Below are 25,126 nucleotides of genomic sequence, written 5' to 3'. Positions count from 1 at the left end.
CAGCTTATCTTAGCCTTGGTGTTTGCTATAAAGGAGATCAATGAAAATCCCAGAGTCTTACCTAATGTGACATTTGGGTTTCGTATCTATGAGAACTACTACGATCCACAGATTACCTATATGGGCACCCTTGGTCTACTTTCTACACTGCATGGATTCCACCCCAACTACAACTGCGATGTGCAGAACAATTTGATAGCAATTATTGGGAGTATGTACTCTCTCATCTCTCTCGAGGTTGCCACAATATCAGAGACTTACAAGATTCCACAGGTAGGTTTGTAGACATCATTAGCCCCCTGCCCTCCCCCAATGGCAGAAAGAACAGGCTTTGGGATTTGGCCTTTGGTCCCTTTACCACATAGATTTAGAGGTGCAGGAAGACAAAATAGGCAGTCAGTTTCCACAAGGTGAAATAGACAGTGAGCGTTTGATTATTATTTGGTCCCAAAGATGAGAGGGAACCCAAGGGTAAACAATGCAGGTGTTGACGTTTGGCATTTCACCCCTGTGAATCCCATATATATGCCAGTTTCCTCTGGTGTTTGTCCACTGTGGCCCAGAGAGAAGTAGGCAGACAGTGATTATTTGGCTGTAGTAGGCATTTTACCCCAGCACCTCATAGAGCGTGAGAGAGGTTTGTTTATCCTGTATTTGTCCACTGAATTTGTCACTGGTGGGGGGGGGGAGAGAGAGAGAGAGAGAGAGAGAGCACTACTATGTAGGTGGGAGGCTCCAAGGCCCCATATAGCTGGAGAAAGAGCAAAGGCATGAAGAGTTTGTAAAACATTGGACTCTGGCAGTTCCCCGTCACCCTATATATACAAAGACTCCCTTAGCTATTAGGAAAGGTAACCAAGTATATTTTATTAAGAAATTTTAAGAGATTTCAACCTATTATTTTGTAAATCATTCCCCTGAATAAACTTTTTTTTTCTATTTTAAAAGAGTTTCTGTAGTAGTGTTGTCAGTTCCATCCCTACGGCATAGGAACTCCATTAGTGTGTTTCCTATAACTTATAGACAGTCTATTTTGGTGGCAGAAGTTAAAGATTTTACAACTAAGTTAGCATTCTCTAATCATGAAGTCTAATTAGGAACTTCATTGAAAATTGTGGGAATGACTTCCATAGTTCTTAATTTCTCATTTTTTCCACTTTTTAAAAGGAATATATGTTGGATAAGCCACACGTTGTTCCATTGCATATGGTCGAAGTAATGGGATAACATACTGTAGCTTTCAACAAGCTGGTGCCCTCCTGATGGTTTGGACTTGAATACCCATCAGCCTCAGCCACTATGGGCAATTATCAGGCATGCTGGGAGTTGTAGTTCAAAGCATCTAGATGGCAACAGGTTGGAGAAGGCTGACATACAGTGTTTCTCTCACATATGGGTTTTAGAGCTACATTCGTTGACTGCTACAGCATCTAACTCAGGGATCTGCCAACTTTTTGGCTCTGTGGGCATATTTGATCATTTGAAAAACGGTCCTGGGTACAACCTCAAAATGGATGCTACAGTACTGATTACTTGCGAAGGCCAAGTAAACTACTCAAAATACTGTTTTTAGTTGATGTTGTGCCTCCATTTGGGGTAAAGGAGGACACAGAATGCCTCAGGCTGAGCGTGTTTGGGGAGAGGCCCAGCACATGGGCAGGCAGAAGTAGGGGTGTACGAACCCCCACTTACCTGGCTCTGCCAGGTTCCGCTGGGGGGGAGGTGCTCCATCCCTCCCCCCAGAATCCTCAACGGCCGGCTCCACTCCATGGGGATTCCGCGGAGCAGCCGGCCGGCTCCGCCCTCAGCTGGTCATCCGGCCGCTGACTAGCAGGGACGCAAATGGCGGCTTCCATAGCCGCCGCTGTTTGCGTCCCTGTATTCAGCCATCATAGGCTACGTATAGACTTATGTAGCCTATCACGTCTGGGTTAAAAAAAAAAATGCGTACGCAAAATGTGTACGTATTGCATTCCTTATTTTTGGCCATCTTAGTCTATGTAAATATTTATGTAGACTAATACAGCGAAAATAAGGGGGAATGCAAATAGCGCAGTGGGCGCTATTTGCGTTCCCCTTTATTTTAGCCGTCTTAATCTACATAAATATTTACGTAGACTAAGACGGCCAAATATAAGGAACGCAAATGGCGGCGGCCGTAGCCACCGCCATTTGTGTTGGCGTTTTTTTGTTTTTTGTTTTAAACCCAGACGTGATAGGCTACGTAAGTCTTTATGTAGCCTTTCACAAATGGGGGGGGGGACAGACTGCAAATGGCGGTGGCGGTGGCAGCCGTTCGGAAGACCAGCCGCCGCCGGAGCCACTGCTGTCTGGAACATCTGCCCCAGGTAAGTCTCATCCCAGGTGGGATCCACGGGGTGTGTGGGGGGGTAGCAGGCCATTCCGCCATGGATTTCGGGGGGCCGAATGCACTGGCATTCGGCCTCACCAAGATCCGTGGCAGAATTCTCTGATATCCCTAGGAAGAAGACATCTGAAGCTTCACCCAGCTGGCCTCATGTATCAGTCAGCCTCTGCATAAAAGACAGCTTCAAACCCAGTTCAGGTGCTGGAAGCAATTGTTGGTGCTCATCCATAGCAGACAATATTCCTGCCACCTCCTGGACCCAGCTCTGATCATTCTCGAACCCAGAGTGACTCCAACTATTCTTCAGCATGTCCCTATATCTGGTTTTGTCTTCACAGTTCAGACTGATACTCTTGGCTTCCTTGGACTATTTAATGACTAATGCTAGGTGCTGCTTATTGCTCAACCCAAGTAATTTACAACAGTTGAGATAAGAGTCCCAACACACAGAAAAACTGCTTTGAACCCACAGTTTTCTGTCCCCCAAACTCTAAAATGTTATAAAATAGGAGGAAAAGATGCTGCATAGGCATGAATCAAATAAATACCCTAAGTCTTGTACAACCTTTACAAAATAGACAATAATTCAATATAACAAAATCTAAAAAAGGCAGCAAAAAATATAAACCCAACAGAAAAACTATGCAAAGCCAGCACAATAAATAGAAGTACAAAAGTCAACATGATAATACACAATACAAATGAAAAGCTAAAACCACTTAATAAATACAGAAGGTAATTCCTCAAAAATGTCCTAGGAATTCAACATTATCGATCTGAAAGCTTGAGAGAACAAAAAACAAAATTTTAAGTTGTGACTGAAAGAAAAAAAATGTTGACAGCAGGGGATCTTCCCTGGAGCCTATTATACTGTCTTTTTGGTTCCAGACGAATATGTTTCTATTTTCCCAAGCATTTCGGTAGGTCTGGCACAAGATAAATGAGCCACCACCCCCTTCTAGCATCTCATCCACCCTTTACCTCATGGGAGACCATACAGGACTTGCAGAAGCTCTCCTGGTCTTGCAAGCATTCCGTGGCTGCTTCTTCCATCTGCAAGTGACGAGGAATGGAGCAGGCGGGTGAACACTCTCAAGAGCCCTGAAGACTGATCTCTCACTGCAGCAAATGCCATGGAAGGAGAATGGGTGGCGGGGTTCTCCAGACCACTCACTGGAGACTGCAGCAGTTGGCCTGCCTGGTGGGGTGAGGGCAGGGGTGGAGGGAGGGAGAAAAGCAGAGTGGTGCAATTTGCTGCTGATGGAGGTTTCTCACCATGCTTCATGGGTGGGCTGGACCTGTATACGAACATGGGATGTAAATTGGCTGACTCAATAGATTTGATCTGCCCTGCTGAAGTGCTTTGCTGCTGGTGTGCATTTTGATCATGTTAATTGTAATTTTATATTACTGTTCTTAGTTATTTTTTCTTGTAATTTACTTCACCCAATACATTTAGGGAAGGGCATCCTAAAAATCTTTCAAAACACAAATCATTGAATCAATAAATGCGGCATTATAAATACCATTTTTAAAACAGGAAACATTCAACTAGAATGTCATGGATGAATTTTTAGATGAGCCCTTTCTGTGACCACCTCCACAGGTGGCTTATGAGTTTTAGCCCACATTTATCCATTTCGGCAACTTACCCACTCAGAAACCTGTTAAAACTGATTTCAAGAGCACATACCCATCACAAGCAGATGTTATTCCATTAATAAAACACATCTACATTCTATTTCAGCTCACTACTGGATCTTTTTCCCCAGCATGGGGCGACAAATCTCTATTCCATTATTTATACCAGATGGTCCCAAACGATGCTTATCAGTACAGAGGGATTGTCCAGTTACTTGTGCATTTCAGATGGACATGGATCGGCCTCTTTACTATCAATACCATCCATGGAGAATGGCGTTTGCAAAAATTACTGCCAATGCTTTCACAGGGAGGCATCTGTGTTACCTTTATAGAAAAATTGTCAACCTTGGAAAAACATGATGGAAAGGGAGGATTGTTGCATAGTGAATTGGAAGAAAAATCAGCTTTCATGGAAAGCAAAGCCAACGTGTTTCTTGCTGATACTTCACATATATCTATAATTAAAATAAGCTTGTTCCTCCAGAGATCAGTCCTGGATTACCCTAGAAGTAAGGTATGGATTATGAAAACAGATTGGGATTTCACATCAAGCACCAGTCTAAGGGGCCATGATATACAATCCCTCCATGGTATGCTGTCCTTTGCAGTTCACTCAAAGGAACCGTCAGGATTCAGGCAATTTCTTCAGAGTGTGAATCCTTCCTGGGCAAAAGAAGATGGCTTTATCAAGGTATTCTGGGAGAAGGCCTTTAACTGTGCATTGAAAACATCCAGTGAGAGTGAGGGATTCAAGAAAGACTGCAATGTGGCAGAGAATCTGGAGAGCCTCCCCGGGACCTTCTTTGAAATGAGTATGACCGGTCACAGCTACAATGTTTACAATGCTGCCCTTTCCGTGGCACATGCTCTACATTCCATGCATGTAGCAATGTCCAAACACAAATTACGGAGGTCTGGAAGAAAGCTGGCACCCTGGAATGTGCTGGCATGGCAGGTATTTTCAAGCAAAGGCACATCTCTTATTTGTTTGGATAGGGAGGTGGCTGTGGAGAAGGTAAGCTGCTCCCCGTGCCAGGTGTATTCTGTCCTCTGTACATTAAAAGCCACAAAAGTTAAACATGTAGCTCTTTCCAGCTTCTCCATGATGCCTTTCTTTTTGCCATGGTATATGAGTTATTAGGCTTAAGGTTAGGGTTAACAGATATCACTTTGCTCACGATCTCCATCTCCATTTCTATAGATTGCTGACCAGCAACTTACTTTTCTGGAGGGTCACATTAAGACAGAATGGAGAAGAAGGACATACCTCAATCCCCAATAACCCAAAACGATCTCCAACAAATTTCTATTTCTATCAGGTTAGCAACTGGGGCAGACAACTTTTCTCAAGGGAAATCTTGTGCATCCCTCCAGTACAGAACACTGAGGTAAAGAATTTAGGAAGCAAGGCCCAGACATTTGTAAAATAATCTCAACATACAGTGTCTAGGATAGGTGCATGTTAATGTGATAGCGAAACTATTTTGTTGTCCATTTGTACCTTTTCCTCTTTGAATTTAGCTCCATCCCTTTCTAAGGGGCATCTCATTCAACAACGGTGCAGGAGAGACAATACAGTTAGATGAACATGGAGAAGCAGTGACAGGATTTGATGTTACAAACTGGATTATTTTCCCAAATCAATCTTTTGTGAGAGTTAAAGTTGGAATGTTCAATCCAGTAGCTGCTCGTAGAGAAGAGTTAACAGTCCATGATAAAAGCATTGTGTGGCCTAGGACATTTAAGCAGGTGAGACAGAAATTATTTTACAAGATGTGGCACAAGCTTTTTTTTGTATGTTTGTGTGTTTAAAAATATTATGCTCCACCTTTCATGTTCAACATATCAAGGTGGTGTACAATAACTGAAATACAATAGAAATTAAAGAGCCACAGGGCTACCCTTTTAGTTAAGGTGAATCACACACCACACACACACACAGAGTTCCACCATTTTATGCCTCAATATTACTCCTAGTGAGCTAATAAATAGAAGCCTGGTATCCAGGTTATAACTTATGAGGCCAACAAATGCCCTACCCGGTGCCAGCTTGTCTGGCTGAAAGGGGGGGGCATTGCAGGCGGGTGGGGTGATAAGACGTATGGGCCTCTGATTGGTGCACCCCAGTCGCACCACCAGTCGGGGAGGAGCAGGCCGAGTTGTCTTAAACTCGACCCCCCTCCTTATCTCAGCTCTTTGGCGTGACGCAGCTCCCTCCCACCCTCCCCTTAGCAGTGTGGGTTGTTGCCGGTTGCCCCTTTGGGAGCTATGTAGGAATTTTTTGGCTCACAGTCCAATTGGCCTAAGACTGTGAGTCTTTTTCACCTACGTCACACTGTTATGCGGGTTGAGTGTGTCCTGTAAGGGAATTTAGTCTGTATCATTGGTCACATTCCACTTGGCGGCTAGGACGGGCAAAACTGGAAAGGGAGTAGGGATGGTGTGCACGCAGAGGCACCTTATGGTGACAGGTGACGCCTGAGGCCTTCCGAACGGGTTGTGCGGCTCGGCGGGGGGATAAGGGTTGCCTGGGAGACCAACCCTACTCACTCACCTAGATGTTGTGTGGCACCGGGTTGGGGGTGACATAGGGATGGCGGAGAATTTCTCCCCGAAACTTTGGGGGGCCGAGTGCCAACGTGTTCGGCCCCCCGAACAAGTATTGGGGAGAAATTCTCCGCACCCCACCGCCCCCCGCACCCACCCCAGGACGGGACTTACATTTGCCGAACAGGACGGGACTTACATTTGTCGGGTCTTCGTCAGGGGTGGGGGCGGCAGCCGATCTTTCGACTGGCTGCCACCTCTGCCATTCCAATAAAAGTAAAAAAAAACCAAAAAGCCCCGTGATAGGCTATGTGACGATTAATGTAGCCTATTACGGCTAGATTTGCAAAGTCAGCCGTGATAGGCTACGTAAATCGTCACGTAGCCTATCACGGGTGACCTTAAAAAAAAAAAAAAAAAGTCCGTACGGATAATGGCGGTCCCCATAGGGAGCCGCCATTCCAATTCCTCATTTGGTCACTGTAGTCTACGTAAATCTTTACGTAGACTATGGCGAAAATAAAGGCAACACTATTTGCGTTGCCCTTATTTCGCCGTAGTCTACGTAAAGATTTACGTAGACTACAGCGACCAAATAAGGAACGCGAATGGCGGCTCCCTATGGGGGCTGCCATTTGCGTACGCGCTTTTTTTTTTTAAGTCACCCGTGATAGGCTACGTGGCGATTTACGTAGCCTATCACAGCTGACTTTGCAGATCTAGCCGTGATACGCTACGTTAATCATCACGTAGCCTATCACGGAGGCTTTTTTTTTTTTTTTTTTACTGTTTAGTTCGCGGCCGGGCGAAGCGAGGCGCCTCCTTCCCGTCCTGAATTTCGGCCGGGCGAGGCGGGAAGCCTCCCCTCCAGCCTGAATTTCGGCCGGGTGAGGCGGGAAGCCTCCCCCCCGGCCTGAACTTCGCGGGGGGAGCGATGAAGTGCCTCTCCCCCACCACGAAAAGCTTCGAGGACAGGTACGTGACTTTCGTCCCCCCCTAGGGTGACACCGGAAGGTCTACCTCCCCCACAAGGGGCAGTCCGGAGGGATGGCGAGATCACCGCCACCCCTCAGGCTGGGTGTGTTTTCGCCCATGAAGTGTCAGCTAGCTACTGACACAGTTAGATGCCCGTCCTAGTTACCCCTTTGCAAATATTTCAATAAAATGTGGCCCAATTTTCAATCCAAGCTTGTTGTCTGCGTCTTCTTTGACCCATCTCCGCTCTCAATTGTACATACTTTCAAATAAATCTGAGAAAAATCGCCACAGGTATAGCAAGATAAAATGTGCTGAAAATTCACATATTTGTATTTTTTTTCTCCAATTACAGCATGGCATATCATGTATTTCAAATTTTGGTGAAAATTACAGATGAACTGTATTATTTCTTGTTGAGGAGGTGTGCCTTTCATTGGTTTGGTTATGTCCTAAGCAGTGGTTCAAAAAAGATTGTGCTTTTTCTGTCCCATTCTATAACCAATGGCCTCAAATGCTGGTGAAGCCATGTTTTGCATGTCCAGTGTTCTTCTGAAGCTAGAATGCTGCAAGTACTTCAATGTTGTCGAAGGGTGTTGCAGAGAAAATCAATAGCATTCTGTGCTGACTGCCTGTTCCTTTAGTTATGGAATGTGACCTCCCAACGTCAGGCTACACCTTACTAGTTGGATTGGGACACTAGCGTTGGGGGTGTTGAGGGGGCTTCAATACTCTGCTCCCTCCTCCTATGGTCCCAATCTGAATCAGACCACCATGACTCCACATTACATGACCAAAAAGAATTGTGCTTACACATAGGGATGGCGGAGAATTTCTCCCCGAAACTTTGGGGGGCCGAGCGCCAACGTGTTCGGCCCCCCAAACAAGTTTCTGGGAGAAATCCTCCGAACCCCCCCGCCCCCACCCCCCCCGGGACGGGACCTACCTTCGCCGAATGTCCCTCCCGGCAGCGGGTCCGGCCGGCGGTTCGGCGGGTGTTCGAGCGGGGCGGGAGCGGCAGCCAGTCTTTCGACCGGCTGCCGCTGCAGCCATTGCAATAAAAGAAAAAAAACGCCCCCTGATAGGCTACGTGACGATTAACGTAGCCTATCATGGCTAGATTTGCAAAGTCAGCCATGATAGGCTACGTCAATCATCACGTAGCCTATCACGGGTGACTTAAAAAAAAAAAAAGCACGTATGGATAACGGCGGCCCCCATAGGGAGCCGCCATTCCCGTTCCTTATTTGCTCGCTGTAGTCTACGTAAGGATTTATGTAGACTAAAGCGAAAATAAGGGCAACGCTATTTGCGTTGCCCTTATTTTCGCCGTAGTCTACGTAAAGATTTACGTAGACTACAGCGACCAAATAAGGAACGTGAATGGCGGCTCCCTATGGGGGCCGCCATTAGCGTACGCGCTTTTTTTTTTTAAAAGTCACCCGTGATAGGCTACATGATGATTGACGTAGCCTATCATGGCTGACTTTGCAGATCTAGCCGTGATAGGCTACGTTAATCGTCACGTAGCCTATCAGGGGGTGTTGTTGTTTTTTTTTTAACTTTCGCGTTCGCGGCTGGGCGAGGCGGGAAGCCTCCCCCCCCGGCCTGAACTTCACGGGGGGAGCAGCGAAGCGCCTCCCCCCCCCCACGAACGTCCTTCGAGGACAGGTAAGGGACTTTCGTCCACCCTTACTTACACATACTTTTTTCTGACCTTTGCCCTCAGTACCTTCATGTCTAAATGAAAGCTGGACATGTGGGAACACTGGGGATAGTTCTTCCATATTTCCCCGTGTCCCGGACCCAACACCCCTGCCCACATTAACCTGACACACAACCAGGGGAATGATTCATTCCACAATCAGGGGAATGAAGCCAATCATTCTCATGAATCATTCATTCTTATGAAGGAAGAATCATTCATCAATCATTCATTCTCATGAACAAAACGAATCATTCTTGTAACAGCAGCCCAGTCTACAATCAGGGGAATGAAGCTAATGTCTTTAAGCCTGACAGTACCTACATATTTGCCCATGTCTCAGACCCAACACCCCTGCCCACATTAGCCCAATACAATCAGAAGAATTCAGGAAGAGATTCAAACACATTGCTTTTGACTCCTGTTGTTGTTCAGTCGTTAAGTCGTGTCCGACTCTTCGTGACCCCATGAACCATAGCACGCCAGGCCTTTCTGTCCTCCGCTTTCTCCTGGAGTGTGCTCAAGTTCATATTCATTGTGTTGGTGATGCTATCTAGCCATCTCATCCTCTGCCGTCCCCTTCTCCTTTTGCCTTCAATCTTTCCCAGCATCAGGGTCTTTTCCAGGGAATTTTCTCTTTGCATTAGGTGGCCAAAATATTTGAGCTTCAGCTTCAGTATCTGTCCTTCCAATGAGCACTCAGGGTTGATTTCCTTTAGGATGGACTGATTTGACCTCCTTGCAGTCTAGGGGACTCGTAAGACCACACATAACACGTATATAACACGTAACACGTAAGAACACCAAGAGGTGGCAAGAATACGCAGAAGAACTATACAGGAAAGATCTGAATGTCCCTGATAGCCATGATAGTGCGGTCACTGAACTTGAGCCGGACATCCTAGAGAGTGAAGTCAAGTGGGCCTTAGGAAGCATTAGTAACAACAAAGCTAGGGGAGATGACAGTATTCCAGCCGAGCTATTTAAAATCCTAAAAGATGATGCTGTTAAAGTGCTGCATTCAATATGCCAACAAATCTGGAACACTCAACAGTGGCCACAAGACTGGAAAAGGTCAGTTTACATTCCAATTCCAAAGAAGGGCAACGCCAAAGAGTGTTCAAACTACCGCACAATTGCGCTCATTTCACATGCCAGCAAGGTGATGCTCAAAATCCTACAAGCTAGGCTTCAGCAGTATGCGAACCGAGAACTACCGGAAGTACAAGCTGGGTTTCGAAGAGGCAGAGGAGCTAGAGATCAAATCGCCAACATTCGCTGCATCATGGAGAAAGCAAGAGAATTCCAGAAAAACGTCTATTTCTGCTTCATTGACTACGCTAAAGCCTTTGATTGTGTGGATCACAACAAACTGTGGCAAATTCTGAAAGTGATGGGAGTACCCGACCACCTTACCTGTCTCCTGAGAAACCTGTACGAGGGTCAAGAAGCAACAGTAAGAACCAGACATGGAACAACCGAGTGGTTCAAAATTGGGAAAGGAGTACGACAAGGCTGCATATTGTCACCCTGCTTATTTAACTTATATGCAGAGTACATCATGAGAAATGCCGGGTTGGATGAATCAGAGGTCGGAATTAAGATTGCTGGGAGAATTATCAACAACCTCCGATATGCAGACGATACCACCCTAATGGCAGAAAGCGAAGAGGATCTAAAGAGCCTCTTGTTGAGGGTGAAAGAGGAGAGTGCAAAAGCTGGTTTGAAACTCAACATTAAAAAAACAAAGATCATGGCATCTGGCCCCATCACTTCCTGGCATATAGAAGGGGAAGAAATGGCAGCAGTGACAGATTTTACTTTCTTGGGCTCCAAGATCACCGCAGACGGTGACTGTAGCCATGAAATTAAAAGACGCTTGCTCCTGGGGAGGAAAGCTATGGCCAACCTAGACAGCATAGTAAGAAGCAGAGACATCACCTTGCCGACAAAGGTCCGTCTAATCAAAGCTATGGTTTTCCCAGTAGTAATGTATGGCTGTGAGAGCTGGACAATCAGGAAGGCTGAGCGCCGAAGAATTGATGCTTTCGAACTGTGGTGCTGGAGAAGACTCTTACGAGTGCCCTGGACTGCAAGGAGGTCAAATCAGTCCATCCTAAAGGAAATCAACCCTGAGTGCTCATTGGAAGGACAGATAATGAAGCTGAAGCTCCAATATTTTGGCCACCTAATGCGAAGAGAAAACTCCCTGGAAAAGACCCTGATGCTGGGAAAGACTGAAGGCAAAAGGAGAAGGGGACGGCAGAGGATGAGTTGGCTAGATAGCATCACGGATGCAATGAATATGAACTTGAGCACGCTCCAGGAGAGAGCGCAGGACAGGAAGGCCTGGCGTGCTATGGTTCATGGGGTCACGAAGAGTCGGACACGACTGAACGACTGAACAACAACAACAACTTCCGTATAGTCCAGCTCTCACAGCCATACGTTACTGAAAAACATAGCTTTGATTATATGAACCTTTGTCAGCAAGGTGATGTCTCTGCTTCTTACTATGCTGTCTAGGTGTGCCATAGCTTTCCTCCCAAGGAGTAAGCGTCTTTTAATTTCATGGCTACAGTCACAGTCTGCGGTGATCTTAGAGCCCAAGAAAGTAAAATCTCTCACTGCTTCCATTTCTTCCCCTTCTATATGCCAGGAAGTGATGGGGCCAGATGCCATGATCTTAGTTTTTTTAATGTTGAGTTTCAAACCAGATTTAGCACTCTCCACTTTCACCCACAGCAAGAGGCTCTTTAGATCCTCTTTGCTTTCTGCCATTACGGTGGTATCAAATGCGTATCTGAAGTTGTTGATAATTCTCCCGGCAATCTTAATTCCGACTAGGGATGTACGAAAGTTTCGCCACGGGTCTTTTGAAATCGGTGGCCTCCCGCCCTCAGAACAGCCTCCCGCCCTCCTGGGATGGACTTACCTGGGACGGATCTTCCTGGCGGCGGCGGCTCCGGCGGCGGTTTGGCGGCAGCGGTGGCAGTGGCCGTTCCTCCGACCGGCTGCTGCCGCCGCCATTTCCAAGTTTTTTTTAAAAAAAACACATGATAGGCTACGTAAAGATTTACGTAGCCTATCACAGCTAAATTTTAAAAACACCGTGATAGGCTACGTAAATGTTTACATAGCCTATCACTGCTGATTAAAAAAACAAATGTGCGTACGCAAATGGTGGTGCCCATTGGCGCTGCCATTTGCGTTCCTTAGTTTTGAACGTCTTAGTCTACGTAAACATTTACGTAGACAATGGCGAAAATAAGGGGAACGTAAATAGCATAAAGTCTATGCTATTTGCGTTCCCCTTATTTTCGCTGTAGTCTACATAAATGTTGACGTAGACTAAGACATGCCAAAATAAGGAATGCAAATGTGTACGTGCATTTTTTTTTTTAATCAGCCATGATAGGCTACGTAAACATTTACGTAGCCTATCACGGCTGACTGCAGGGACACAAACAGCGACGGCTATGGCCACCGCCATTTGCATCCCTGCTAGCCAGTGGCAGGATGTCCGGCCGCAGGCGGAGCTGGCTGGTGGCTCCGCAGAATCCCTGCGGAGCAGAGCCAGCTGGCCAGGATTCGGGGGGGAGGGAGGGAGCGCCTCCCCCCCAGCATCAACATAATCCGCTAACAGATAAGTGAATTTCATACATTCCTAATTCCAACCTGTGTTTCATCCAACTCAGCGTTTCTCATGATGTACTCTGCATATAAATGAAATAAACAGGGCAACAATATACAGCCTTGTCATACTCCTTTCCCAATTTTGAACCAATCGGTTGTTCCATGTCTGGTTCTTACTGTTGCTTCTTGACCCTCATACAGGTTTCTCAGGAGACAGGTAAGGTGGTCTGGTACTCCCATCTCTTTAAGAATTTGCCACAGTTTCTTGTGATCCACACAATCAAAGGCTTTAGCGTAGTCAATGAAGCAGAAATAGGCGTTTTTCTGGAATTCCCTTGCTTTCTCCTAGGGATGTACAAAAGTCACTTACCTTTCCGTGGATTATGTTCATGGGGGGGGAGGTGTTCCAACCCTCCCCCCAGAATCCTCGATGGGGGGGAAGGCGATCTGGTCCTCCCCCCCGGAATCCTCGATGGCTGGCTGTGCTCCGCGATGTTTCTGCAGACCAGCCGGCCAGACCCAGGCCAGAGCAGTCCGCAACCGGATTTCCGGCCGCTGAGGGCTCTGGGTAAAAAAACACAAACAAACGCATATGCAAATGTCAGCGGCTATGGCCGCCGCCATTTGCGTTCTTTATTTTTCGCTGTCTTAGTCTATGTAAATATTTACATAGACTATTACAGCGAAAATAAAGGGGAATGCAAATAGCGTAGTGGGCACTATTTGCGTCCCTTTTTGATTCGCCGTTTTAGCCTACGTAAATATTTACGTAGGCTAAAACGGTGAATCAAAAAGGGATGCAAATACTGCCCACTACTCTATTTGTGTTCCCCTTTATTTTCGCTGTAATAGCCTACGTAAATATTTACTTAGACTAAGATGGCGAATAATAAGGAATGCAAATGGTGGCTGTAGCCGCCGCCATTTGTGTACGCGTTTTTGTTTTTTGTTTTTAACTGGGATGTGATAGGCTACATAAGTCTTTACATAGCCTATCATGTCTGTGTAAAAAAAAGAAAAGAAAAAAAAGACAAGACTGCAAATGGCAGCGGCGGCAGCCGGTCGAAAGACCAGCCGCCACAGATGCCGCCCGGAACATTCCCCCTTGGTAAGTCTCATCCCAGGGGGGAACTGCAGGGGGGTGGCAGGCCGTTCCACCACAGATTTCGGGGGGCTGAATTCGGCCTCACTGAGATCCATGGCAGAATTCTCTGACATCCCTACTTTCTCCTAGGGATGGACGAATGTCCCCTACCTGTTCTCAAAGCTTGCTTCGCGGTGGGGGGGAGGTGCTTCAGTTCTCCCCCTGAAGTTCAGGTGAGGGGGGGAGGCGCCCCGCCTCGCCCGGCCGAAATTCAGGCTGGGGAGGAGGCACCCCATCCCTCACCAGCGAAATGCATGCCGGGTAGGAGCGCCCTGTCTACCCGGCCGTGAAAACAAAAGTAAAACACACACACAAACACACACACACACCCGTGATAGCCTACGTAACGATTTACGTAGCCTATCACGGGTGCGTGTGTGTTTTTTTACTTTACTTTTTTTTTTTGGCAATGGCGGTGGTGGCAGCCGGTCGGGAGACTGGCCACTGCCCCCACCCCCGCCGAAACGCCTCCGAAACACCGCCGGGACCTGCCGCCGAGAGGGACATTCGGCCATGGTAAGTCCCATCCCGGGGGGGGGCGGGGGATGGCGGAGAATTTCCCCACCAATTTCGGGGGGCCGAATGCGTTGGCATTCGGCCTCCCGAAGATTCATGGAGAAATTCTCACCATCCCCACTTTCTCCATGATCCAGTAAATGTTGGCGATTTGATCTCTAGTTCCTTTGCCTCTTCTAGGGATGTACAAAAATCACTTACCTTTGCTCCGTCCCTCCCCGTGGAATCCTTGACAGGGGGGAGGTGATCCGGTCCTCCCCCCCGGAATCCTCGACGGTTGGCTCAGCTACGTGGCCAGGCCACAGAGCAGCTGGCCAGGGCAGTCCGCAGCCAGATTTCCAGCCGCGGACGGCCTGATGTGGATGCAAATGGTGGCCGCCATAGCGGCCACCATTTGCATCCAGCTAGACAGCCATAATAGGCTACGTAAGAATTTACGTACCCTATCACGGCTAATGTTAAACCCCCCCAAAAAAACCTGCAGCGTAAGTAAATGGCAGAGGCTACGGCGGCCTCCATTTGCATTCCCTATTTTTTGCCAATTTATCTTAGGTAAATATTTACATAAAATAAAACGGCGAAAAAAATGGGAACGCAAATAGCGTAGTGGACGCTATTTGCGTTCCTTTATTTTTCGCCATTCTAGCCTCTGTAAATATTTGCAGTTTTTGTTTTGTTTTTTTACATTAGCCGTGATAGGCTATGTAAATTCTTACGTAGCCTATCAAGGCCCAAGGACTGCAATGGCGGCAGCAGCAACCCTGCCACAACTGTCCAGGTGACCAGACGCCGTCGCCGCTGGAGCTGCTGCCGCTGCCGAATCCGCTGCATGCGCCCCAGGTAAGTGCCATCCCGGGGGGATTCCGCAGGGGGGTGGAAGGGGAAGGAGGCCATTCCACCATGGATTCTAGGGGGCTGGATTCTAAAGAATCCGGCCTCACTGGAATCCGTGGCAGAATTCTCCGCCATCCCTAGCCTCTTCGAAACCCCGCTTGCACTTCCGGTAGTTCTCGGTTCACATACTGCTGACGTCTAGCTTGTAGGATTTTGAGCATAAAATTGCTGGCATGTGAAATGAGCTCAATTGTATGGTAATTTGAACACTCTTTGGCATTGCCCTTCTTTGGAATTGGAAGGTAAACTGACCTTTTCCAGTTTTGTGGCCACTGTTGAGTGTTCCAAATTTGTTGGCATATTGAGTGCAGCACTTTAACAGCATCATCTTTTAGGATTTTAAATAGCTCAGCTGGAATACTGTCATCTCCAGTAGCTTTGTTGTTACTAATGCTTCCTAAGGCTCACTTGACTTCACTTTGTAGGATGTCTGGCTCAAGTTCAGTGACCACACTATCATGGCTATCAGGGACATTAAAATCTTTCCTGTAGAGTTCTTCTGTGTATTCTTTCCACCTCTTCTTAATCTCCTCTGCTTCTGTTATGTCCCTGCATTCTTTGACCTTTATCATGCCCGTCTTGGAACAAAACGTTCCCTTGAGATCTTTCATTTTCTTGAAAAGCTCTCTAGTCTTTCCCATTCTGTTGTTTTCCTTGCTTTCTTTACATTGTTCATTTAAGAAGGCCTCCTTGTCTCTCCTTGCTGTTCTCTGGAACTCCGCATTCAGTTGGATATATCTTCCCCTTTCTCCCTTGCTTTTCGTTTCCCTTCTTTCCTCAGCTACTTGTAAAGCCTCCTCAGACATCCACTTTGCTTTCTTTCATTTCTTTTTCTTTGGGATGGATTTAGTTGCTACCTCATGAACAATGTTACGGGCCTCCATCCATAGTTCCTCAGGCACTTTGTCTATCAGGTCTAATCCCTGAAATCTATTCCTCACCTCCACTGTATATTCATAAGGGATATGATTGAGGTCATACCTGAATGGTTTAGTGGTTTTCCCTACGTTCTTCAATCTAAGCCGAACAGTCAGCTCCAGGTCTTGTTTTTACTGACTGTATAGAGCTTCTCCATCTTTGGTTGCAAAGTACATCATCAATCTGATTTTGATATTGACCATCTGGTGACATCCATGTGTAGAGTCGCCTCTTGTGCTGTTGGAAAAGAGTGTTTGCTATGATCAGCGTGTTCTCTTGGCAAAACTCTATTAGCCTTTGTCCTGCTTCATTTTGTACACCAAGGCCATGCTTGCCTGTTATCCCAGTTATTTCTTGACTTCCTACTTTAGCATAGGGATGTACGAAAGTCACTTACCTTTTCGCAGCTTGGCTTCACGGTGGGGGGGAGGTGCTTCACTTCTCCCCCTGAAGTTCAGGCGAGGGGGGGGAGGCTTCCCACCTCACCCAGCCAAAATTCAGGCCGGGGAGAAGCGCCCCATCTCCCCGGCCGCAAAACAAAAAGTAAAAAAAAAGAAGACCCCGTGATAGGCTACGTGATGATTTACGTAGCCTATCACAGCTAGATTTCCAAAGTCAGCCATGATAGGCTACGTAAATCATCACGTAGCCTATCATGGGTGACTTTGGGGGGAAAAAAAGCGTGTATGCAAATGGCGGCTCCCATGGGGACCTCCATTTGCATTCCGTATTTTGGTACGTCTAGTCTACGTAAAGATTTACGTAGACTATGGTGAAAATAAGGGCATGCTATCTGCGTTGCCCTAATTTTCGCCGTAGTCTACGTAAATCTTTACGTAGACTAGACGTGCCAAAATACGGAACGCAAATGGCGGTCCCCATGGGAGCCGCCATTTGCGTACATGCTTTTTTTTTTTTCAAAGTCACCTGTCATAGGCTACGTGACGATTTACATAGCCTGTCATGGCTGACTTTGGAAATCTAGCCGTGATAGGCTACGTAAATCGTTACGTAGCCTATGCATGGGTGTGGGGTTTTTTTGTACTTTAGTGGTTTTTTTTGCAATGGCGGCGGCGGCAGCCGGTCGGGAGACCGGCCGCTGTCCCCGACCGCGACGAATCGCCGCTGAACCGCCGCCGGGACCCGCTGCCGGGAGGGACATTTGCCAAAGGTAAGTCCCGTCCCGGGGAGGGGCGGGGGGTGGCAGAGAATTTCACCGCCGATTTTGGGGGGTGGAATGCGTTGGCGCTCTGCCCCCCGAAGATTCGGGGAGAAATTCTCCGCCATCCCTACTTTAGCATTCCAATCCCCTATGATGAAGAGGACATCTTTTTTTGGTGTTAGTTCTTGAAGGTGTTGTAGGTCTTCATAGAACTGATCAACCTCAGCTTCTTTGGCATCAGTGGCTGGGGCCTAGACTTGAATTACTGTGAAGTTGAATGGTTTGCCTTGGATTCATACTGAGGTCATTCTATCGTTTTTAAGATTGTACCCCAGTACTGCTTTTCCCACCCTTTTGTTGACTATGAGTGCTACTCCATTTCTTCGAAGGTCTTCTTGCCCACAGTAGTAGATATGATGGTCACCTGAATTAAATTCGCCCATGCTTGTCCATTGTAGTTCGCTGATTCCCAAGATGTCGATGTTCAATCTTGCCATCTCATGTTTGACCACCTCCAGCTTACCTTGATTCATTGATCTGACATTCCAGGTTCCTAAACAATATTGTTCTTTACAGCATTGGACTTTCTTTTCACCACCAGACGCATCCACAGCTGAGTGTCCTTTCGGCTTTGGCCCAGCCGCTTCACTCTTTCTGGAGCTACTTGGAAATTCCCTCTGCTCTTCCCCAGTAGTATATTGGACACCTTCCGACCTGAGGGGCAGCAGGGGCTCATCTTCCGGCATCATATCTTTTAGCCTTGTGATACGTTCCATGGAGTTTTCTTGGCAAGAATACTGGAGTGGGTTGCCAATGCCATTTCCTTTTCCTGTGCACCATATTTTGTCAGAACTCTCAGCCATGACCTGTCCATCTTGAGTGGCCCTGCACAGCATAGCTCATGGCTTCACTGAGTTATGCAATCCCCTTTGCCACAACAAGGCAGTGATCCATGAAGGGGTTTGACTCCTGTCACAACTCTCAATTGCTTTGCCCCAACCCTATCCACCCATCTCTATTTCTCTGTCCCTGTCTCTCTTTGTCTCTGTCTGTCTGTCTGTCTGTCTGTCTGTCTCTTTCTCTGCCTCTGCCTCTCTCTCTCTCTCTCTCTCTCTCCTCTCTCTCTCTCACACACACACACACACACACACACACCTTTCTTGAACAGCTTGGCAAGGTCAGGCTTGCTTAAAGAACATTTAAATATTTTCCCCCAGAGGGTTCTCTCCTTGCCTTGCCTGTAATGCTGATGTCTGTGAGCTTTTGCAAGTATCTATGTGCCGTTATCACTTTGTTGCTTGCAAATCTTAGTTGGTTTTGTGCAGGCATCAGTTTTGTTGGCTTTTTAAAAAATACTCAAAATGGAGACCCTCATTTCCCAGCTACTTAATAGGGTGGCAAAACAGGGAAGGTTGTTTTGGCTCAGCCCTACCACATAGATGCACCGAACACATACATACGTTGGCACAAGAGAGGAGCACTTTACATAGCACAAGGGGTACTGCAGCAATTCTCCATAGAGCAGACACCCTACTGACAGTGGTGATGCACAAACACATGTGTACATGCACGCACGCATACACACACACACACACACAGTGTAGAAGAACAAGCATGAGGGCTGGGGGAGGTCACCATGATCCATAAATGTTCCATCTTGATCTCCAAGAAAATCCTGCATCTTGGGTTGAGCTATGTGGGCCTGTACCTTGCATTGAGCCAAAGAGAGAGACTGGGAATGCCAATGGGAACCTCTCACCCTGTGATCCAATGGCATATCTGACTGAGCTGGCTCATGCAGTCTCAGATGTGTTGTTGGAGAACCCTAGGAAGATGGTCTGAGAAGACTTGAATATCTACGCTGAGGCTGATTTACCAGGACCATCTCAGGACTTTATGATCTCCAGGACAACCACTGGGTTGTCTTAGTTTTTCATTGGCCAAATGCAAAGGGCTGGACACACCCTTCATTTGGCCTTGGCCCTGTGGCATGAGGTGGACGTTCTGGATATATGGGCCTGGAAATCACCCTGTTGTCATGGTGGGACTACTTTCTCCTCATGTTTCATCTCATGGTGCCATTTCCTTCCTGCATGTATAGAGTAATCATTATTAAGATGGTCTACCCCAGAAACTCATGGAATCTGATAGATTCCTGGATGCTCTGGGGAGGTTTTCAGTAGCCAGAGCCAGTAATATTGTTATTGGTCAGGTTTCACTGTGGAATGGTTAGGTGCCACAGGCCATTGCCACAATACCTCCTGAACACCCTCATTGGCACTGTGAAGTTTGGATGGCTCCCTGGTTTACTAAGAAGCTTTGGACAATGAAACAGGTTGGAAGATATCTGGAGCACAAGTGGTATAAGACTAGTGCCTGGATGAAGTGATGGCCTGGGTGAGGACAAACTAACTGAATCATGACTTAAGATGGTGGGTGCAATCAAGTCAAGGAATCAGGTTGTTTATCTGTTCTGGATGGGGTTTGCTGTCCCTCTGAAAATAGAGATCTGTAATTTGGGGGTGCACCGGATCCATCTTTAGTGGCTCAGAGCACCCATTACCAATTTTGGTGCACAAAATTACACCCACCCCTGCAGAGGCACAGCCTAGCCACTGTAGTTCATGCCCTGGCAACCTCATGATTACATTCATGTCATGCACTTTTTGTGGAGCTGCCCTTCACCCGGTTCAGAAGCTGCAGCTAGTACAGAATGCAGCAACTAGGGTGCTCAGTGTGGCACCCAGCCATGTACACACTTGTGTTGAAAAAACTTCCCTGGATGCTTATTAGCTACCAAGCCATGTTCAAGGTTCACTTGTTGATATATAAAACACTAAATCGGTTGTGAGCAGGGTACCTAGCAAACTGACTTCCATATGTATGAACCTGCCAACCATGAAGACCTTCTGAAGAGATCTTGCTGGCTATTCTGCATCCAACAGAATGTTGGATTCTGTTACATCTTGAAAATAGGCCTTCTCAATGATGGTGCACATCTTTGAAAATGCATTCCCCTATGCAATTTGGGAAGAAAAAAACGAGGCATGTACTAAAAGTATCTTGGAAATGTAGTTGTTTATATAAGCTTTTCCTGGTTTGCAATTTATTATTACGTTCATATTTACTGTTAGTTTAGTTGTTGTATTGTAATTGTTTATCAACACTGTATTTTGACAATGTTTTAATACTTTCATGTGCCATTTGCTTAGAGATTTCATTATATCAAGCAGTATACAAGTATAATCATTCAGTCAATGAAATCTATCCCATTTAGAACTCTGTGTTTCTCTGTTCCCACAGGGGAAACACAACTATCAAAGTATATTTTTCTCAGTCTTAACCATTCTCCACTGATATTTCTGATTAGGTGCTGCCTATTTCTGTGTGTAATGACAACTGCCGACCTGGTTACAGCAGGAAAAAGAAGGAAGGGGAGCCATTTTGTTGTTACGACTGTGCCCCATGTCCTCAAGGGAAGATTTCTAATCAGAATGGTAGGAGTCATAGTGCTTCACAGATGCCAAACATACTACATATCATACCATAGCCAGTAAAACTGATGTAATACACATTGTCATGCCCTTTGGTCTGTAAGGAGTAGGAAAATGTTACTGACCCTTGAATATTACCCTATACCTACAGGACTTCTTAACGAAGAATGTAAACCTCTCTTTCACATTCAGGCCCATTGATGCTTGGTTTCACTTTTCTACACTCAGAACATTGGTTTGATGGTTTGTTTTAGTTAGAAATGTGCTTCATAGGTAAAGCAAAGAGGGAATATATATATATATATATATATATATATATATATATATATATATATATATATATGCAGCTTCTGATGAAGAACATGGTGCTGTCATCAAATGAAGGTGCATGATTTGGATCCTGATAGCTCTCTGTCTTATTGAATGTCAGTCACATGATTCAATGTTTCCATATATCAACAAAGAAAGAAATCACTCCACATAGAAATATAGATGCCAGAGAGAAGAATTGTACTGTCTGTGAAAATTTTCCTATATACATTTATAGATGAATGGATGATAGACAGACAGGCAAACAGACAAGCAGACAGAGATACGTTCTGTGTTTGTGGGGAACTTGACTGGAGAGAATTAATGGGGCAAGCAGGCCTAAAAATGCTGCTTAATAGTCAGTGGCAAAGTTTCCAGCACACCTTCTATTATGGAATTTAAAGAAAAATGACCCAGGAGGGTAGGGATGGGTGGATTCCCTACTGTCCAGTCCGTGGGGAATCCACCCGCAGGGGGACGTGATCTGTCTCCCCCCCCCCGAATGCTCTTTGGCTGACACTGCTTTATGGCCACCAGCCGGCTCCGAAGCGCCAGCGATATGGCCACCGTACCGTATCACTGGATGAAGGGGATTAACTGCGGACGCAAGTGGCATCCAGTATGCCATTTGCGGCCATAAAGGTCTTAGTTTGGCTGCAATTACCCTAAACTAAGACCTTTACGGCCGCAAATGGGGTCCCAGATGCCATTTGCATCCCTGCTTTTCATTCATATATTTGTGTAGCCTATATTGCATGAAAAAACAGGGATGCTGTGGCTGCTGTCACCAGAATCAAGTAAGCTGAGCTGGTAGGGCAGGACATCATGAGTGACTGGCAGTTAGGGATGTTTCAGGAGTCCAAGAAGGGGTGGAGTCCAACAAACTCCCCCCGGCCCTGCTCACTGAGTACCTGTGCAGCTTGGGGCTTTCCAGATATGTAATGTTACATAAATGTCACCTGTAAAGGGGCCAGTTACACAACATTACAGGTGTGAATGGTCCATTTACACCTGCAATGCTGAGTACATGACGACTTTACAGTCAACATTTACATAACATTATATCTCCAGAAAACCCTGAGCCACCATTTTTACATGAAATGGCAGCTCACTAAGAGGACAGCTGGCTCTGCAGTGCTTGCCAGACACTTGACAGGTGCTCTAGTGGCTCGCACAGCATGGCGATCAGGGGTAGGTGGCAGGTCAGCAAGCGCCCAGCAAAACCAATTAGAGGTGAGTCTGTCCATCCCTACTGGCAGTAGCAGTGGGCAGGTGCACAGGTGCCCGCCTTAATGAGGGCAATCGTTGCTTGCCTATGTCACACAGTGGCATGGTGTGGCGTGATGCTGACCGTGCCCCTGGAAATTCTCAGAGAGAGAGAGAGTCTTCCAGGTGAGCTTGTGGTACTCAGGTGAGACTTAATCACAGAGGTCTTGGCTCACAATTCATGCATTACCATGATACAGAACAACGTACCATGTTCTATCTCATTTCAAAGGCATGATTGGAGATAGATAGATAGATAGATAGATAGATAGATAGATAGAGGTTTCCAGACATGGATTAATGTATTGCCAGGAGTGCTGTCTGATAAGGATAGGATATTTGAACAATGCAACACTGTGGTTTAAGGCCTCTATCATCTTCGTAGATTGCATCATCTCTCTATCTGTCATATAAAAAAGCAGTATTTTTTCTTTCCAGATATGGATTCGTGCATTGAATGTTCAGGAGACCACTATTCAAATTTAGAACACAATCAATGCATTCCCAAGGTTATCCACTACCTCTCGTATGAGGAACCTTTGGGGATGACTTTGGCTTTGTCTGCTGCTGCTTTTGCTCTGACCACAGCTTTGGTATTTGGAACATTTGTCAAGCACCAGGACACTCCCATAGTAAGAGCCAACAACCGGAGTCTCACCTATAACCTGCTTATCTCCCTCTTTCTATGTTTTCTCTGCTCCTTGCTCTTCATTGGAAAGCCAAAGAAGATGACCTGCCTCCTCCGGCAAACAGCCTTTGGTATCATCTTCTCTGTTGCTCTTTCTGCTCTTTTGGCAAAAACCATCACTGTGGTTCTTGCTTTTATGGCTACCAAACCAGGATCCAGAATGAAGAAATGGGTGGGGAAAAGGGTGGCAAATTTGGTAGTTAGTTCCTGCTCCTTTATTCAAACAGGGCTTTGCATGATTTGGTTAGGTACCTTTCCTCCATTCCCAGAGATGGACATGCATTCCCTGAATGGAGAAATTATAGCAGAATGCAATGAAGGTTCTGCCACCATGTTCTACTGTGTCCTGGGCTATATGGGCTTTCTGGCCATTGTCAGCTTCACAGTAGCTTTCCTAGCAAGGAAGTTGCCAGACAGTTTCAATGAAGCCAGATTCATCACATTCAGCATGTTGGTCTTTTGCAGCGTTTGGCTCTCCTTTGTTCCAGCCTATCTGAGCACCAAAGGGAAATACCTGGTGGCTGTTGAGATCTTTTCCATCCTAAGTTCCAGTGCTGGCTTACTGTGCTGCATCTTTTTTCCTAAATGCTACATCATTGTGTTCAGGCCCCACCTGAACATCAGAGAGCAAATCATAAGCACAAAAAGCACAAAAAGCAAAAAAATGCTAGAAACTGTCTTTTCTTCCTGAATAATTAGTCTAAATTATGTTTAAAACTGAAACTTAACACAGCTATTTTATTGTAAAATGAACAATTGTAGATCCATATCTTTGTATCTTTCTTTGTGTCTAGCTGTATGTCTGATTTTTAACTTGTTAAAAATACTTCTTAACTTGTAACTTAATTTTACTGTCTTTCCAGCGTATGATTCTAATTCCCCTGATGTATGATTTAAATTCACTTTAGTTCTTCTTAATACACAAATAATGGTTTCAAGGGCCTTGGCTATGGTCTCTGATTTCCTTCTTTAGTTTTTCAGGTGTCACACTTTTCTCTGCACCAAGACTTCAGTGTCATAAGATTCTGGGTATATGTGTTCAGTTGACATATGTGTAATGTGTGCATGCATATCTGTAACAGACAGATATAGACAGAAGGCTGCCAAGCTAATCTTGCCTTTTCCTATAGCATGTTGGCCAGTGATGGAATAAAATGAGGGTGAAGTGAAGCTGAAATATCTATAGGGTAAGTTACAGATCAAGTAGGGATGTCAGAGAATTCCGCCACGGATCTCGGGGAGGCCGAATGCCAGAGCATTCAGCCCCCTGAAATCGGTGGCGGAACAGTCTGCCCCCCCGCCCCCCCCGGGACGGGACTTACCTTGGGCGGATCTTCCTGGCGGCAGCAGCTCCAGCGGCAGAGCGGCGGCGGTGGCTGCAGCGGCCGGTCTTCCGACCAGCCGCCATGGCCATTTCCAGTTAAGAAACAAACAAATAAACAAAAAACGTGATAGGCTGTGTAAAGATCTATGTAGCCTATCACAGCTAGATTTTTAAAAAACACTGTGATAGGCTACATAAATGTTTATGTAGCCTATCACAACTGGTTTAAAAGGGGAAAAAAACCATGCATACGCAAATGGCGGCGCTCATGGGTGCCACCATTTGCGTTCCTTATTTTGGCACATCCTAGTCTACGTAAACATTTACGTAGACTAAGACGGCAAAAATAAGGGGAATGTAAATAGCATAGATGCTACGCTATTTGCATTCCCCTTATTTTTGCCGTCTTAGTCTACGTAAATGTTTACATAGACTAAGACGTGCCAAAATAAGGAACGCAAATGGCGGCACCCATGGGCACTGCCATTTGCGTACGCGCATTTTTTTTCTTTTAAATCAGCCGTGATAGGCTACGT

At 46.1% G+C, this 25,126-nt stretch overlaps 1 protein-coding gene across 1 annotated transcript; it reads left to right on the top strand.

Moving 5' to 3' along the window:
• Positions 1-20,888: 20,888 nt before the first annotated feature.
• LOC146341779 (vomeronasal type-2 receptor 26-like) lies at positions 20,889-23,957 on the top strand. Its single transcript, XM_084807671.1, has 2 exons — positions 20,889-21,006; positions 23,017-23,957. The coding sequence occupies exon 2, from the start codon at positions 23,019-23,021 to the stop codon at positions 23,955-23,957; it is 939 nt and encodes a 312-aa protein (XP_084663797.1). The 5' UTR covers positions 20,889-21,006; positions 23,017-23,018.
• Positions 23,958-25,126: the final 1,169 nt, after the last annotated feature.

Source organism: Heloderma suspectum, chromosome 6 (genome assembly GCF_057233095.1).
Source record: "Heloderma suspectum isolate Gila_16-S chromosome 6, 16-S_ref, whole genome shotgun sequence".
Classification (NCBI taxonomy): domain Eukaryota; kingdom Metazoa; phylum Chordata; class Lepidosauria; order Squamata; family Helodermatidae; genus Heloderma; species Heloderma suspectum.
The sequence above is the reverse complement of the archived record's forward strand: the minus strand, read 5'-3'. Positions and strand labels throughout refer to the sequence as shown.

Coding starts and splice junctions, on each gene's coding strand:
- LOC146341779 (XM_084807671.1), top strand. CDS start 23,019: ATGGATTCGTGCATTGAATGTTCAGGAGACCACTATTCAAATTTAGAA.